Raw genomic sequence first — 14,309 nt, 5'->3', positions numbered from 1 at the left:
TGTAGTTTTTACTAAATTAGTTAGACTGGAGCTCTTGTCTGATCACACAGCTGTAACGAAATTTAAGATGGTCCATGGCCTTATACAGTCCCTTTGAAATGTTCAAAGCCACAAATGGAGCCACACAGGTAGGTGCCCCAACAGGCATTGCTTTCAAAAGTTCACTGCACCCCAGACATGCCTGCCAATACAGTGAATATGCAGGAGCTCATCTTGAAGAATTCGGGTTACTGATCAATAACCTTTTCTTTCAGCCACTAATTCTAAAATGAAACACAGGATTAATGCTGGTGATTTTTTATTCTTGATCTAAATTGCTGATGCAGCTACCTTGGTTTTTAAACCAATCCACCCCATTGTTTCCTAAATAATTCACCGTAGGTGTTAGTATCCATAACTAGTGAGTGTTTTGTCTCCACACAACACATATTAGTTGAATGTATCATACTGAGGGGTGGATGATTCTCAGATGTAGAAATAACAGTATTTCATGGATAATCCTATTTTGGAAGCTATGTAGAAACTGAACTGTTGCAGAATTAAGCAATATTAATATGAAATATTTCTACCATAGAAGGTGAAAGATAAGTTGTGTCAAAGAGCGATTGAGAAAGTCAAGATAAATTTAAGAAAAGGAAGTGATATAGACAAAGACCGCACTGAAGAAGAACAAGAAACTGGCACCACAACATCTGATCATGTTAATCCAAATGAGGAAGGTAATCTAATGAAAGTATGGCTAACAGTAGGGTAAATGAGTCCCTGAAGGGGGTGGGAGTGTGCGTGTGTGTGTGTATTTATTTATTTATTTATTTTTAACATAGAAGCATACAGGTTTTCTCTTTACTGTGAAAAGTTTGAGTGACAAAAATATCAGTTGTAAATTGTACATTCTTACCCTTTTGAAAACATACTGCAATGTTGGACTATTCTACCTACTGGTTTTTTTTTGTCCTAGCTTTTTACCCTGTTTCTCTATTTCCCTTCCTTTTCCATATTCTTCTTGTATAAATAGTGCTACACATTTCATACATTACAATATATTCACAAATAAACATTACACTAATCAAGTGGGCTTTCTTCAGCAGATTTGAATAGTCACTTATCTCTTGAATAGTAGTATCTACTAGCTGGCCTGGAGATCTACTGAGTTTCAAAATTTTCACTAGCTTTTAAGCTCTTCTTTCCTTTTTGTGCTTGTTGGACTTTGGAGTTCTTGTCATGTTTGCAGTTTCTCTCAAAAGAGATTTCCTTTGTTTTTGCAGACTAATTTTTAATGTACTAATGTGTTAGCAGTGATGTCTCTCTGTGTTAGCTTATATATTTGGAGCCAGACGTGCTTGTAATTGTGCAGCAAGAAGCTACCCACCCTCTGCACCCTTTAGGAAGCAGCTGGCCCAGTTGCAGGTCCTGTGCTGTCAATAACCCACAGAGCTATCTGTTAGTACCCCCTGGGACAGGAAGTCTAGAAATCCTTCCAGGAACCTGGTCTTTGTAGGAGAGTAAAGAGTTAAAAGCTGAACAAGTAGTCAGGCCTAAATTACAGGGAACGGGGTCAAGGCAAGGGCAAACCTTGTTTCTGTTAGTTGCTGTGAATTTTAGTTAGTCTGTTATCTCTCTTCTTCTCCTCCCTTCCTGGCCATCTGCGCAGGGAATAAGCCTATCGCCATTTCTGTGCAAGATCTTTTGGTGGAAAGAAAGCATTATCTTCCTTCTCCCCCTGGCATGGCTTTACTTCAAAGAATGTTAGTGTAAAATGTATAGGTTTTAAGGTGATGTGCGTGACCTCAGTATGGTAATCCTGTAAACAACAAACAGGGGCGGATATAATTATATTCATTATGTAGTTGTTAATATTCATTTTATAGGTCTCAATGTAACCAAATAAGGGTCTATGGGGAGTTGCTGAAAATGTCTACAGTTACATACTGTTTTGGATAAAAGAATTGTAAAGTAACCCCCTCATTGCTCACTCGTGGCGTCGAGGTGGAATGAGCAGGCAATAAAGGGTTCTGTCTCCCCAGTCCACTCCCGGGACAACCTGTTTGGTTATTTCTAACAGTCTTGAACAGTTTCCTATCTTAATAGTTAAGCAACTTTCCTAAGCTGGCTTGAAGAACACTTAGTTGGCTCTTCCTTTCTGTTGCTTTATTGGTGGCTTACTTCAGGGTCTGAATTCCATCATTTCAGAATACTAAATTCCAGCAGTTGTAGGTCAGTGGGGTTGATTGAATTTAATCAATTTATTTTGGTCTGAGATGTTTCACAAAATATGTATAACAATTTCAGTGTTTTTCAGCTTTGCATATTCATTGTAGGGGGAGCTGGTAGTGACACCTATGTTTAGGTTACAAGTCCCGTGTCCGTCCCCCCCCCCCCCCCCCCCCCCCCCCCCCCCCCCCCCCAAGCGGTGGGATAACAGCCTTTGCCTGCTGCTGGCTAATAGTTTGTTTTATCCAATGTGAAATTCCTCTTTAGATTGTGCACTTCAGTACATATTTTCTTGCAGAGAGCTCTTGCATCCTGTAAAACAGAGGTTCTCCAAGTGTGGGGTGTGACCCCCCCAGGGGGGCATGGAGGAATGTTTGGGGTGGGGCTAGGGCCAGTTCCCATTGTGGGGTAAGAGGGGGAGAGTGCTCCCAGACCAGCTCCGCCTACAACACTGTTCAGCCCTCAGTCCTGCTCTGCCTCCAGGTTCAGTCCTGCCCCCAGGTGTGGTTCCACTTTGCCCCCAGATTAGCTCCACCTCTAGCCTCAGCTCCTCCCCAATTCCAGCTCCAGCTCCAGCCCAAGCTCTGTTGCTGAGGAACCTTGGCTGTGCAATAATGGAGGGGAGAAGTGCAGACAGATTCTGTTACTAGTAATGGGAGGCAGGGTGACACAATTAGAAAAGTTTGAGTGCTGCTATAAAAAAAAAACACTTTGCAATGGTTGCTAGTGTTTGTTTCTATTTTTTCTAAATTAAAAATAACTGAAGATTTTAAGAATTACAGCAGATGTTTAGTTTATTTTCAGTATGGGTATCTAAACATCACATCGGTTATGATTGGTCTGATTCACTGTTGTGTTATACAGAAAAGAATGAAGATGCTGATCAAAGTCTTGTTAATGAAGATAAAGATAATGCAACTACAAAGCTGAAATCTACAAGAAGCAAAGCTAATAGAGGTATCAGCTGACTTAATTTTTGTAGTTTAACATTAACTGCTATAAATATTATTTAAATTTAAAGTAAGCCCTACAGGTACTGCAAGACAAATGTCTTTATGTTGTAGCATAATTTGCTTTAAAGCCTTTTAGATTTTTTTAAAAATAACTAAAACATTATTTCTGACAGAGTTTATGAAACAGTTCTTATCACAACAGCCTTGACTTTTAATAGTCATTCTTCTTTGAGTAGTGTCCCTATGGGTGCTCCATGGTAGGTGTGTCTGCGTCCCCGTTTGGAGAAGTTTGGTAGCTGTGTAAGTCCGGTACCAAGGGCGTTGGTACCGTCTTCAGTGTGCCAGGCACTGGCAGATCGCACCATCAGGTCCACATCGCTGTCTCTCTTGGTGCAGATATCTTGATACCAACAACCACTACTGGTACCGATGCCTTCAGCAGCACCAGATTTTTGGTACGCAACAGACATTTCGGTGTGGGATGCACCAGATTTATCTTTGCTGTTCACCTGGAGCACCTGACTCGCTGGCAACTTCATGCTATGCACCATGTTTTTTGCCCACTGAGTCAGATAGTGAGCAAGAAGACATGGTTTCCCACTGCTCTTCTCATCCCCTGTATGGTGCCCAATTCCAGTATGGACTACATTCATACCGTTCATCTGATCCCCATCCTCCCTCGTATGGGCAGCCATGGTACCAACCACTGGACCCTTTTCCATCTCCGTGTCCCTACTAGGATCCTTGGCACAGACACTGTGCTTCCCGTACCTCTAGCATGGTCTATTAAAAGCCAAGGACACCTACTTCTTTAGCTACCGCATTGAGGGCATCTGAACCCCCTGAACAGCAAAAAGAGGAACAAGTTGCTGAGGTCAAGGAGGAAATTACCCCGCAGACTAATTTCTCATCGCCTTCACTAGACAAGACAGTGATGCCCCCTCAGCCATTGTTGGCTGATGACTTTAAACTATTTTCAGGAGCTGGCCCAATGGGGGATAGAGGCAGTGCAGATACCACTACAGGAAGTGACCGAGGACACCACAAACTAGTGGACATTTTACATTCTTCTGCCTCGTCCAGAGTAGCCCTATTTAATAAGGGATCCTGCCAAACTCATATGGCAGATCCTGGCATCGGGCCTGGCAAAATGTAAGCGGGTTGACAAAAGGTATTATGTGCCAGCAAAAGCCAGAATTTCTGTTCTTCCACTTGCCTCCCAGTTGGATCATAGTGGACGCAGTAAATTCAAGAGGCTGCCAGCACCCTTTTATATCTACCCCTTTCAACCAGGACTGGAAGTGCCTAAGTCTTTTTGGGAGAAAAACATATTCATCAGCTACTTTTCAGTTCCGTATAGTGAACTATCAAGCCTTAATGGCGAACTATGATTATGTAAACGACTCAAGAGTTAATTCCTTTATTGAGAAGCTCGCAGATTTGCACAAGGAACAATTTAAGTCCATTGTTAATGAAAGCCAACTGGTGGCAAAGACATCACTCCAGTCTGCACTCAACACAGCTGACATGGCATCATGCTTCATCTCTACTGTTGTTGTGATGAGATGAGCCTCTTGGATGCAATTATCCAGTTTCCCCAAAGAGATTCAAACAACTGTGGAGGACCTTCCTTCTGAAGGGACAAAACTGTTTGCTGAAAAGCTTCCCTCCACGCTTTAAAAGATTTGAGGGCTACTCTTTGATTGCTTGGAATTTACACACTGGACAGAAAAGAAAGTATAGCCCTCAGCTGTCATTTAGACCCCGTTCATCGCAATATTCCTCTCAAAGATTATATGAACCCCAGAGACAGAAGTCCAGGTTCTCCAAATGGAAACCAGCGGGCTCTTAACCTACTTCTTCAAAGATTTCTATCTCAAAGTGACAGTTTTGACGGATTGGTCGAAGTGCCTGCAGACCACTATCCTCATTACCATTGGACTCTAGCAAACCTCTCTCATCCCTATGGATGCCATATCACCCATTCCCCAGCACCTGGGAACAAATAACCTCTGACAAATGGGGATGATTTGGAGATGGGTACTCCATCCACTTCACCTCCCTGCTCATCTTCAGGGAATCTTCTCACGAGAGCCTGTTATGACAGGAGATAAATCATCTCCTTAGTGTAGGAGCCATAGAGCCAGTGCCCATACAGCTAAGAGGCAAAGGCTTTTACTCTCATTACTTCCTGATACCCAAGAAAAAAAAGAGGTTGGAGACCCATACTAGAACTCTGAACACTCAACAAATTTGTCAAGGCTCAGAAATTCAAGATGGTCACATTAGCAAGTATTATTCTAGCATTAGAAAAGGGAGACTTTCTCGGCCCTCGGCCTTCAAGATGCATAAGAATGGCTATACTGGGTCAGACCAATGATCCATCTAGCCCAGTATCCTGTCTACCAATAGTGGTGAATGCCAGGTGCTTTAGAGGGATTGAACAGAACAGGTAATCATCAAGCAATCCATCCCCTATCACCCATTCCCAGAATCTGGCAAACAGAGGCTAGAGCATGGTTTTGCATCCCTGCCCATCCTAGCTAATAACTACTGATGGACCTATCTTCATGATCTTATCTAGTTCTTTTTTGAACCTGTTATAATCTTGGCCTTCACAACATCCTCTGGGAAAGAGTTCCACAGGTTGATTGTGCATTGTGTAAAGAAATGCTTCCTTTTGTTCGTTTTAACACTTCCTTATTTACTTTTTACACCAGTCATGATTATATAGACCTCTATCATATCCCCCTTAGTCATCTCTTTTCCAAGATGGAAAGTCCCAGTCTTATTAATTTCTCCTTATATGGAAGATGTCCCATACTTCCAGTCATTTTTGTTGCCCTTTTCCAATTCTGATATCTTTTTTGAGATGTGGCGACCAGATCTGCATTCAGTATTCAAGATGTGGGCGTACCTCAGATTTATAAGGAGACAATATGATATTTTCTGTTTTATCTATCCTTTTCATAATAATTTCTAACATTGTTCCAGAGAATTATCCACAATGACTCCAAGATTTCTTTCTTGAGTAGTAACAGCTAATTAAGACCCCATCATTTTATATGTATTGTTGGGGTTATGTTTTCCAATGTGCATTACTTTGCATTTATCAGCATTGAATTTCATGTGCCATTTTGTTGCCCAGTCACCCAGTTTAGTGCTTACTTCAACATTTTGATCATACCGAATCCTACGATACCTCAGATTTACAGTAGGCCAAGACAACTATGTCTGTTCCCTTCTGCAATCTGGACTTGGTGTATAGCTGTGTTACCCCAATCCCTCACTCCTCGAGCCCGTCTTGCACTTGCTCTGCTGTGTGAACCCCCACTCCTGGGTCAGCCCACACACAGCCTCCTTCAAGCAAGTGATGCTTAACTTGGTGAGCGAGTGCTTCTAGCCAGCTACTCATGGGATTATGCAATAGAATGACCCCAGCAAACATCCCCAGATCCAGATGCAACCCTAGGAACCTCCATCTTGCAATCTTCAGTGCTGTCCATTGAACAATGGAAGCTCATGATTAGTTTGTCAGTTTATCAAAGAAATTGATATGCAGCAGTTCTGTCACTTTACATGAAGTCTCTCACACACACTAAGCCATGTGCACTGCTTTAGGTAAAACAAACAAATTTATTAAGTACAGAAAGATTTTAAGTGATTATAAATCAGAGGAATATGTCAGATTTGTTCAGGAAGAAATAAAAGCAAATCACATTTTAAACTAAGCCTAGCCGTTTCAGTAACCTTACAAAGTCAGATAATGCTCACCACAGGCTGGCTGACCTCCTTCAGCCAGGCCCTACCCCCTGTGGACAGTCCTTTAATTGCTTGATGATTTTTTGTAGATGGAAGAGAGAACACCAGATTGCAAAACATTTCTTCTTTTAGCATGTTGTTTTGCCCCCTCTGGGGTCAGGTGACAGACAATGTCTGGCATGGCTTCCTCCACTTGAATCAATGAGCATCCCTTTATCAATGCTTAAGCTAGTCCATTGTTCCTGGAAGAGCTGGTTTGTTTTATGCATGCCTTAGTGAGGCGTGAACCACCTCCCTGCTTGGGAATATTACATAGCAGAGCTTCATAACCATACATGTGACATTGCAACAAACATACTACTATAACAATAATAGCGAGAGTTCTGTGGCACTTTAAAGACTAACATATTTAATATTTGTAGACATAAGCTTTCAAGATACTTCAGCTCTCTTCTTCAGATGCAGTAATACAGAAAATAGGTAACACAGAGGCATCTTATAGATATCCAAGTGCATTGAGAACAATGGGGAGGTGGAGTCCGGTACTTAAGACCTAATGACGACATTGCTGTATACAGACTAACACGGCTACCCCTCTGGAACTATATAACAATAATGTTCAGTATATCATGAGCATTCCACAACCCCTTACATGACATACTTTGCAGTAAACAATACACAGTTACACTATTAGGGTGAACATGAATGATACACCATCACACCATAAGGATGTACATGGGGTGCAGTGTGTCACACACTACCAATACAGAATACTCCCTTTTGGCCTCTCATTGGCCCCCAGAGTATTCTCCAAGGTCTTCTCAGTAGTGGCGGCCCACTTCCCCTCCCCTCCCCCCCAGGGCATCATGATTTACCCTTACCTGGATGACTGTCTCCTCAGGGTGTGTTCCTTCACTGAAGCCTAGCAAATCACTCATACCACACTGGATCTATTCAAGAACCTCGGCCTACAGCTCAATGCACAGAAATTGATGTTAACACCGCTACAGAGGCTAGAATTCATAGGAGCTGATCTCAACTCCGTCCGAGCAAGGGCACTCCTCCCACATTACAGATTCCTCAGTTTCTCCAGGCTTCTACAGACAGTGCAGTCCAGCCCCCAGATTTTGGCTAGACACTGCGTCTAGCTTCTGGGGCATATGGCCACAGGCACATCAGTTATAGCTTTTGCCAGACTTCGCATCAGATGCCTCCAATCATGGTTCAGTTTGGTTTACGGAGACAGCATAGACAAAATTGCTATCAATGTCCACAAGATCAAACGATCCTTGAGTTGCTGGAAAGACCCAGTAAACGTCTGCACAGGAATCTACCCCACCTCTGCTCCTTACCCTTGATATGTCCCTCATTGGGTGCTCATCTCAACGATCTCACAGCACAGGCCACATGGTCTCCATCTGAGACATGCCTTCACATCAACCTGCTCAAACTCAGAGTGGTCAGGGATGTGTGTGTTCAATTCCTTCCACTGATCCGAGGCTCAGACAGAAAGGTCATGACAGATAATATCACCTGCATGTATTAAATAAACCAACAAGGAGGCACCAGATCACCCTCCCTTTGTAGGGAAGATCTAAAGCTATGGAACTGGTGCATTTCACACAATGTTATAATATCAGTGGTCTACCTACCAGGAGTGCACAACACAACAGTGGACAGTCTCAGCCCTAAGTTCCCACATGACCATGATTGGGAGATAGATTCAGTGATGCTCCACGACATATATTGCGGCCATGGAGGACACCAATAATAGACCTGTTCGCCACTTACCAGAACAAGAAATGTCCATGGTACTGCTGCAAAGCAAGGATCTGTCAGCACTCCATGGGGGACACGCTCCTCCTCTCATGGGACAAGGACCTTCTTTACACCTTTCCCCCATTCCCTCTAGTACTGAAAGTCCTATTGAAGATAGAAAGAGAAAAAGCAAACATCATACTGGTTGCTTCCACCTGGCCCTTACCTGTCACAACTGGCATTGTGCCCAGTGATGACTCTTCCACCCATTCCTTACCTCCTCTTGCAGAATGAGGCCCAATCTGCAGATACTGTGGCTCAAAGCCTGGCACCTTCATGGTTCCATCACATAGAAACATCTTGCTCTGAAGAGGTACAGAAAGTGTTACACAGTAGAAAAATGGCTACCCATCATACCTACCTACGAAAGTGGACCAGATTTCTAGTCCAAAGGAGTCATCCCAGATACAGCCACTCTACCTGTAGTCCTAGACTATTTGTTGACTCTCAAGAAATCGGGACTTTGGCTCGCTAAAAGTATAGTTAGCAGCAATAGCGACCTGCCACCAGCAGATACAAGGGTATTCAATTTTTTCCACCCAATTCTGAAGTGGATTCTCAAAGGCATAGAGAACTTCTTTCCTCAACCCAGACCTCCTACCCCACAACAGGATTTCAATCTAATGTTAAAAGGCGTGATTAGACTGCCATTTGAACCCATAGCCTTTAACTCACCTTTTCATTAAGACAGCGTTCCTGATATCCATCTCCTCGGCAATGATAGAGGAGACCGCGGCTATGATGGCATATCCTCCATTCACAGTGTTCTTCCCTGACAAAGTCATGCTCAGACCATATCTGAAGTTCACCGCCTAAGTGGCTTCCTCATTTCATGTGAACCAACCTATTCTCCTTCCAACCCTTTATCCCAAACCTCACCAGAATAATAGGGAAGCCATTCTCCTCATAGTTGACCTTATAACCTTGGCCTTCTGTTTAGACAGTTTCCTTTCCATTGTGGATAGGTGTAAAGGCACAGCGGTTTCAGCTCAAAGACTCTCCAAATGAGTCTCGAACTGCATCAACGGTGCAAGGACACAGACACACCTACAGTGGAGCACGCACAGAAGGACACATTTTGAAGAGCCATTGTTACAGCACAGGATGAGTAACTTCTTTTCAAATAGTCTAATTTTGGACTACCACACACTACTGCTGGTGTCATGAATACTATTACTTTTTTATAATATGGTAGCTGCCAGCAGGAAACTCACCATTTGAATGAAGACCTTTTAAATTTAAACCAATTTACAGCTTATTCATGATGAGAGATGCTTCTCACTGAGTTTTCAGAATTCTTTGCTGAGCAAACTAGGTACAGTTCTTTAAAGTAAAAAAGTGGGTTTTTTTTTTAATGTGGTTAGTTTACACAGAATAAAGTAGCATTAAGTTATCTGTAACAGTTGCTCTAAAAGTTGGAGCTGTGGTTTATGAAAAGAAATTTCTGCTTGTACTTGGATATTCTGTGTGTGTTAATATATCAATATCAAATACACCTTGCATTGTTTGTTACTGCAAGGTGAATTGTAAGTTCTCATTGGACACCTAACTTTTAAAAATGTTGAATGATTAATAGGTGTTTAAAAAGTCGGGGTAGAGGGGAAGAAAATGTTAACTGGTTTTAGATACTTCTCACCTGTTGAATGAGGCAAGGAGATGTATTTTAATGGCACATTAGAGCAGTAATAAGGAGGGAGAAAGTGTATGTCATTCGAAGCAAGACATAAAAGCTGAGCTCTAACCTTGGAAACAGTAGAACTAGCTTCCACAGAGAACCAAGAGACAATTGCCAAAACCACCGCATTCCTTGGGCCTAGGTTACATCACACTACTGCCTGCAAAGATATTAACATGCTTCTCTTGTCCAGTCTAAATATTTGGCATGGAGATAGCAAGGACTGTTCAGTTATTCTGGCTCTGAGTTGCCAATGAGAAACTAGCTTCTCAATTCTTTTTATTATAGTCTAATTAGTAGAGCCCAATAAATATTGTATGTAAACAAATAGGGCATTTTTAAGAAGGTGATGTGTATGTTTCTCCATGGTTTATTAGTTGTCTGTAGTCAGAGCCTCATGCTCTATGTAATAAGCTGGATCTAAATTCTGGCTCTAAGATTCTATAGCAACTTCAAATGATTTCTATATATTCTTTCTTTACAAAACAGCACTATCAAGAAGGATGTACAACAAACTAAAGCAATCAATCAACCTTTATTGTAAGCTCCTGCTTAGACTGTAAACTTGTTGGGACTGACTAGAATTTGTGGCTTGAACAACACTGAGTATGTTGTTGGCACTAAAATGATGGTAAAATGTAACCCTTGTCCTTCCTTCCCTACACGCTTGTCACATTGTTTGCGACATCTAAACTTTGTGTATAAAGCAGTGGTTCTCAAACTGCGGCCTGCAGGCCGCTTGTGGCTACTCAACACACAGCTGTGGCCTATGTGACATCCTCAGGGCCATACAGGTAATATTGGATATGGCCCACAATTGCAAATAAGTTGAGAACCACTGGCATAAAATCATTGTGGCACCTTGTGTAATGTGCTGTAAATGTGCCTGGCACTAGAGAGAGTACTATAGCGCTATATTAAGTACTGGAAGATAAGAAATGGGCCTGCTTCTTTCAGTACTGGGTGTGATATCACTCACATGAGTCTCTACTGGCTTTCTCACAGACCAGAAACTGCAAATGCTGGGGAGCAGTACTTACAAAAAAGCAAGGAGGAGCAGAATGAAAAATGTTTTAAATTTCCAGTCATTTTGAGAGATTCAGCACATGGCTTTTCAGTTGTGCAAATCAGTATCCCTAGACTGGTTTTCCCCCAGTATTTGTCATCAAAGTCTTGTTTTGTCTGGAGTAGACAGTGGCACACGTTTGTGTGTATCCAATATATGTTTGCACACAGACTTATAAATGCCCTATTTTGTATTTCCCACAGTCTGGGCACAGCATGGAAGAGTTAAGAACAGAGTTTCTTTGTCTCCTCTGAATTTTTGGCTTTTGGTAGTTTAAACCAATGGTTTTCAAATTTTTTCACTTGCAGACCCCTAAAAAACTTCAAATGGAGATGCAGACCTTTTTGGAAACCTTAAACATAGTTGGTTGACCCCCAGGTTGAAAACGACTGGTTTAAACCATCTCCTTAACTTAGTTTACAGTGGCTTATACTGTGTGAATAAAACTGGAATGACTATTTTTAGATTGAAGTCTGATATCCTAGACTGTCAGACATAGCACACTCAGTGACCATTTTATTGTGTAGTGAACTACCCAGGTGTCGTGAGGGAAATTTGTTCAGGAAAAATAGTATTGAAGAAATAAAAAGTCTAAGGTCTAAGTTGTGAAGGTGGTTTGAACAAAAGGCACAGTGTTGTCATTCTGATGATGGGTAACGTTCATTTGTGTTTTAGGACAGAGAAAAGTAACTACAGAAGCTAGGTCTGTGAACAGAAGACGAAATCGTAAAACAGTAGTGTCTGACAGTGAAAGGTAAAGCAAATAAATGTAATTAAAACCCTTTAATCCATATGACCTTCCTTTGTAAAATAAGATGTTCTGAGCACAGAAGATAAGCTACATGTTAACTCTCTCTCTTTCTCGCTCTCTCTATATATAGAATTAATCCCATACTTCTCAGCAAGGATAATAATAATAAAAAAAAGTAATTAAAAGCTATCCATAAATGTTCAGATTCCTAGGCTCCTTCAGAAGTATTAGTTAGGAAAAAGTAATTTTTCCTTTCAAGGAAATAAAGGAATTTCTTTAACAGCTAAGATTCAAAGGTAATAAATCCAACCTGCATTAATTCTTTTCCAATGTATCTTCCAGTTTTGTTCTCATCTAAAACTATTTAGGGAAAGGTTTGTAATGTTACCTTTGCTACACTAATTGCTACTACCTTGTTGCTCTTCTTCAGTTTTTTAATTTGTAAATTGATAAACTTTAGTAAACAACATTTGGCAATAAATAATTGAACACCATGGACTTCACCTCATTATGCAGTGCCTTTAGTATTTTAACTCTGTCTCTGGACACACCTGCTTGTTGTCAAGCACATGACCCATTGACTTCAGTATGATCAGACCCTTTAATTTGCCTAAACAATTTGTGTTATGTTGATAGCCCCTACAAGTTTAGCTAATCTTACTGCTTTCCACACACTTTAACTACTAACGTTTGGTTATCCCTTTGTGGTGGTCATGGATTCTAATTGATATAGATGTAGCTGTTCAAAAATAAACTTAACAACCTATATCCAGAGCAGTGTCTACAGTAAAGAATGTGGTTTATTTTTCAATGGTTTCAAGGCAGTGCATTTAAAATTAAATTTGCTTACAACTTTTTTGTGGCCATTTTGAAACCTTTTGTTTAGTGGTGATGAAGTTCCAGAACCAGTAGCAAGTTCAAGACCTTCAAGACGAGCAAAAACAGCAGCACTTGAGAAAACTCGAATGAATCTCTCAAACCTTCTAAATAAAGAAGCAGATGAATGAAAATGAGAGAGAGGTGTCCTTCAGGAAAGCCAACTCATCACAAGACTTCCAAAAATAAGCTTTGTTTTGCTGTCAGTCCAGTTTGTTTTTACTCTTGTTATAAAAACATGAAGTTCCTGGGAACTTCGCAATATTTTAAATTAGTCTTAATTTTGACAGTCACTCCCTAGTTACATGCATATTTTCTGTTTGTGTAATAAAAGTGTAAAGTCTTACTAAAACTTGATGTGTGGCTTTATTTAGTCTTAATAAAATACCTTAACACAACAGCACTTTTCATCTGAAGATTTAAGTCTTAGTAGTAGTATTGAGAATTACCTTTTGTATTTAAAGCTAGCTAGCTGTATTTCAAGTTAATTTACAATTACTAGTGAGTGGCATGGCTTTAGTGTTCTTGAAGGCAGTACATTTTAATGTACTTATTCTCATTATTGGCTTGTCTGTAGTGCAAATGTGATGCAGGGAGACCTGGTTGCGTTATGGTCCAGTTTAAAGTGTAGAAAGGGTCTGAAGTATGGTCTGTAACTGAGCAGTAACTTGCATGTCTATGGGAAGTATACACAATATTGAAATTGTAAATATGTAGTTTTAACTCTAGGAATGATGAAAAAAATTTGACCATATTTTATATGCTTATATAAATCAATATTGACTCAAACAAGGATCAAAATAATTTATTTTTATTATTTTAGCACCTTGGATAATGAACCAGAAACTCATTGTGCTAGGTGCTGCAAAAACACAGAAAAGCATGGTAGGAATAAGAGCTAATAAGGAAGGATTATCAGTACAGAAAGGTAATGAAAAATAAAATACTTTGAAATCAAATTAATGGTATCCTCTTCAGAGCTGCATACAACCGCACTTCCATCTGTTCAAAAGATTACGAACCTTTCTCTAGCTATGGTTCTTCAGGTGGACTTTATGTAGAAAAGTGGACATTTTGTTACCTTTACTTTCTCTCTTTGATGAACTCAATTCTCATTGCTGGTTGTGCAGATTCATATGGGACAGCTGCAGCTTTTTGCCTGGAAATATTATCCAATAGGCCATGCCATTTCCTGTT

The 14,309-nt window shown here is 40.8% G+C and overlaps 1 protein-coding gene across 2 annotated transcripts in view; it reads left to right on the top strand.

Annotated features, from left to right (window-relative positions):
* The window catches only part of NCAPG (non-SMC condensin I complex subunit G), a 44,714-nt gene extending 31,250 nt beyond the window's left edge, over positions 1-13,464 (top strand). For both annotated transcript variants that reach the window (XM_067530313.1, XM_067530312.1), the window contains 4 exons: positions 575-719; positions 3,076-3,168; positions 12,161-12,239; positions 13,123-13,464. In XM_067530313.1, the coding sequence (XP_067386414.1) occupies positions 575-719; positions 3,076-3,168; positions 12,161-12,239; positions 13,123-13,243 (438 nt within the window). In that variant the 3' untranslated portion in view covers positions 13,244-13,464. The remainder of the gene's footprint in view (positions 1-574; positions 720-3,075; positions 3,169-12,160; positions 12,240-13,122) is intronic.
* Positions 13,465-14,309: the final 845 nt, after the last annotated feature.

Source organism: Emydura macquarii, unplaced genomic scaffold (assembly GCF_026122565.2).
Source record: "Emydura macquarii macquarii isolate MOO-44397 ecotype Brisbane River unplaced genomic scaffold, CSIRO-AGI_Emac_v2 contig_3062, whole genome shotgun sequence".
NCBI lineage: Eukaryota > Metazoa > Chordata > Testudines > Chelidae > Emydura > Emydura macquarii.
The sequence above is the reverse complement of the archived record's forward strand: the minus strand, read 5'-3'. Positions and strand labels throughout refer to the sequence as shown.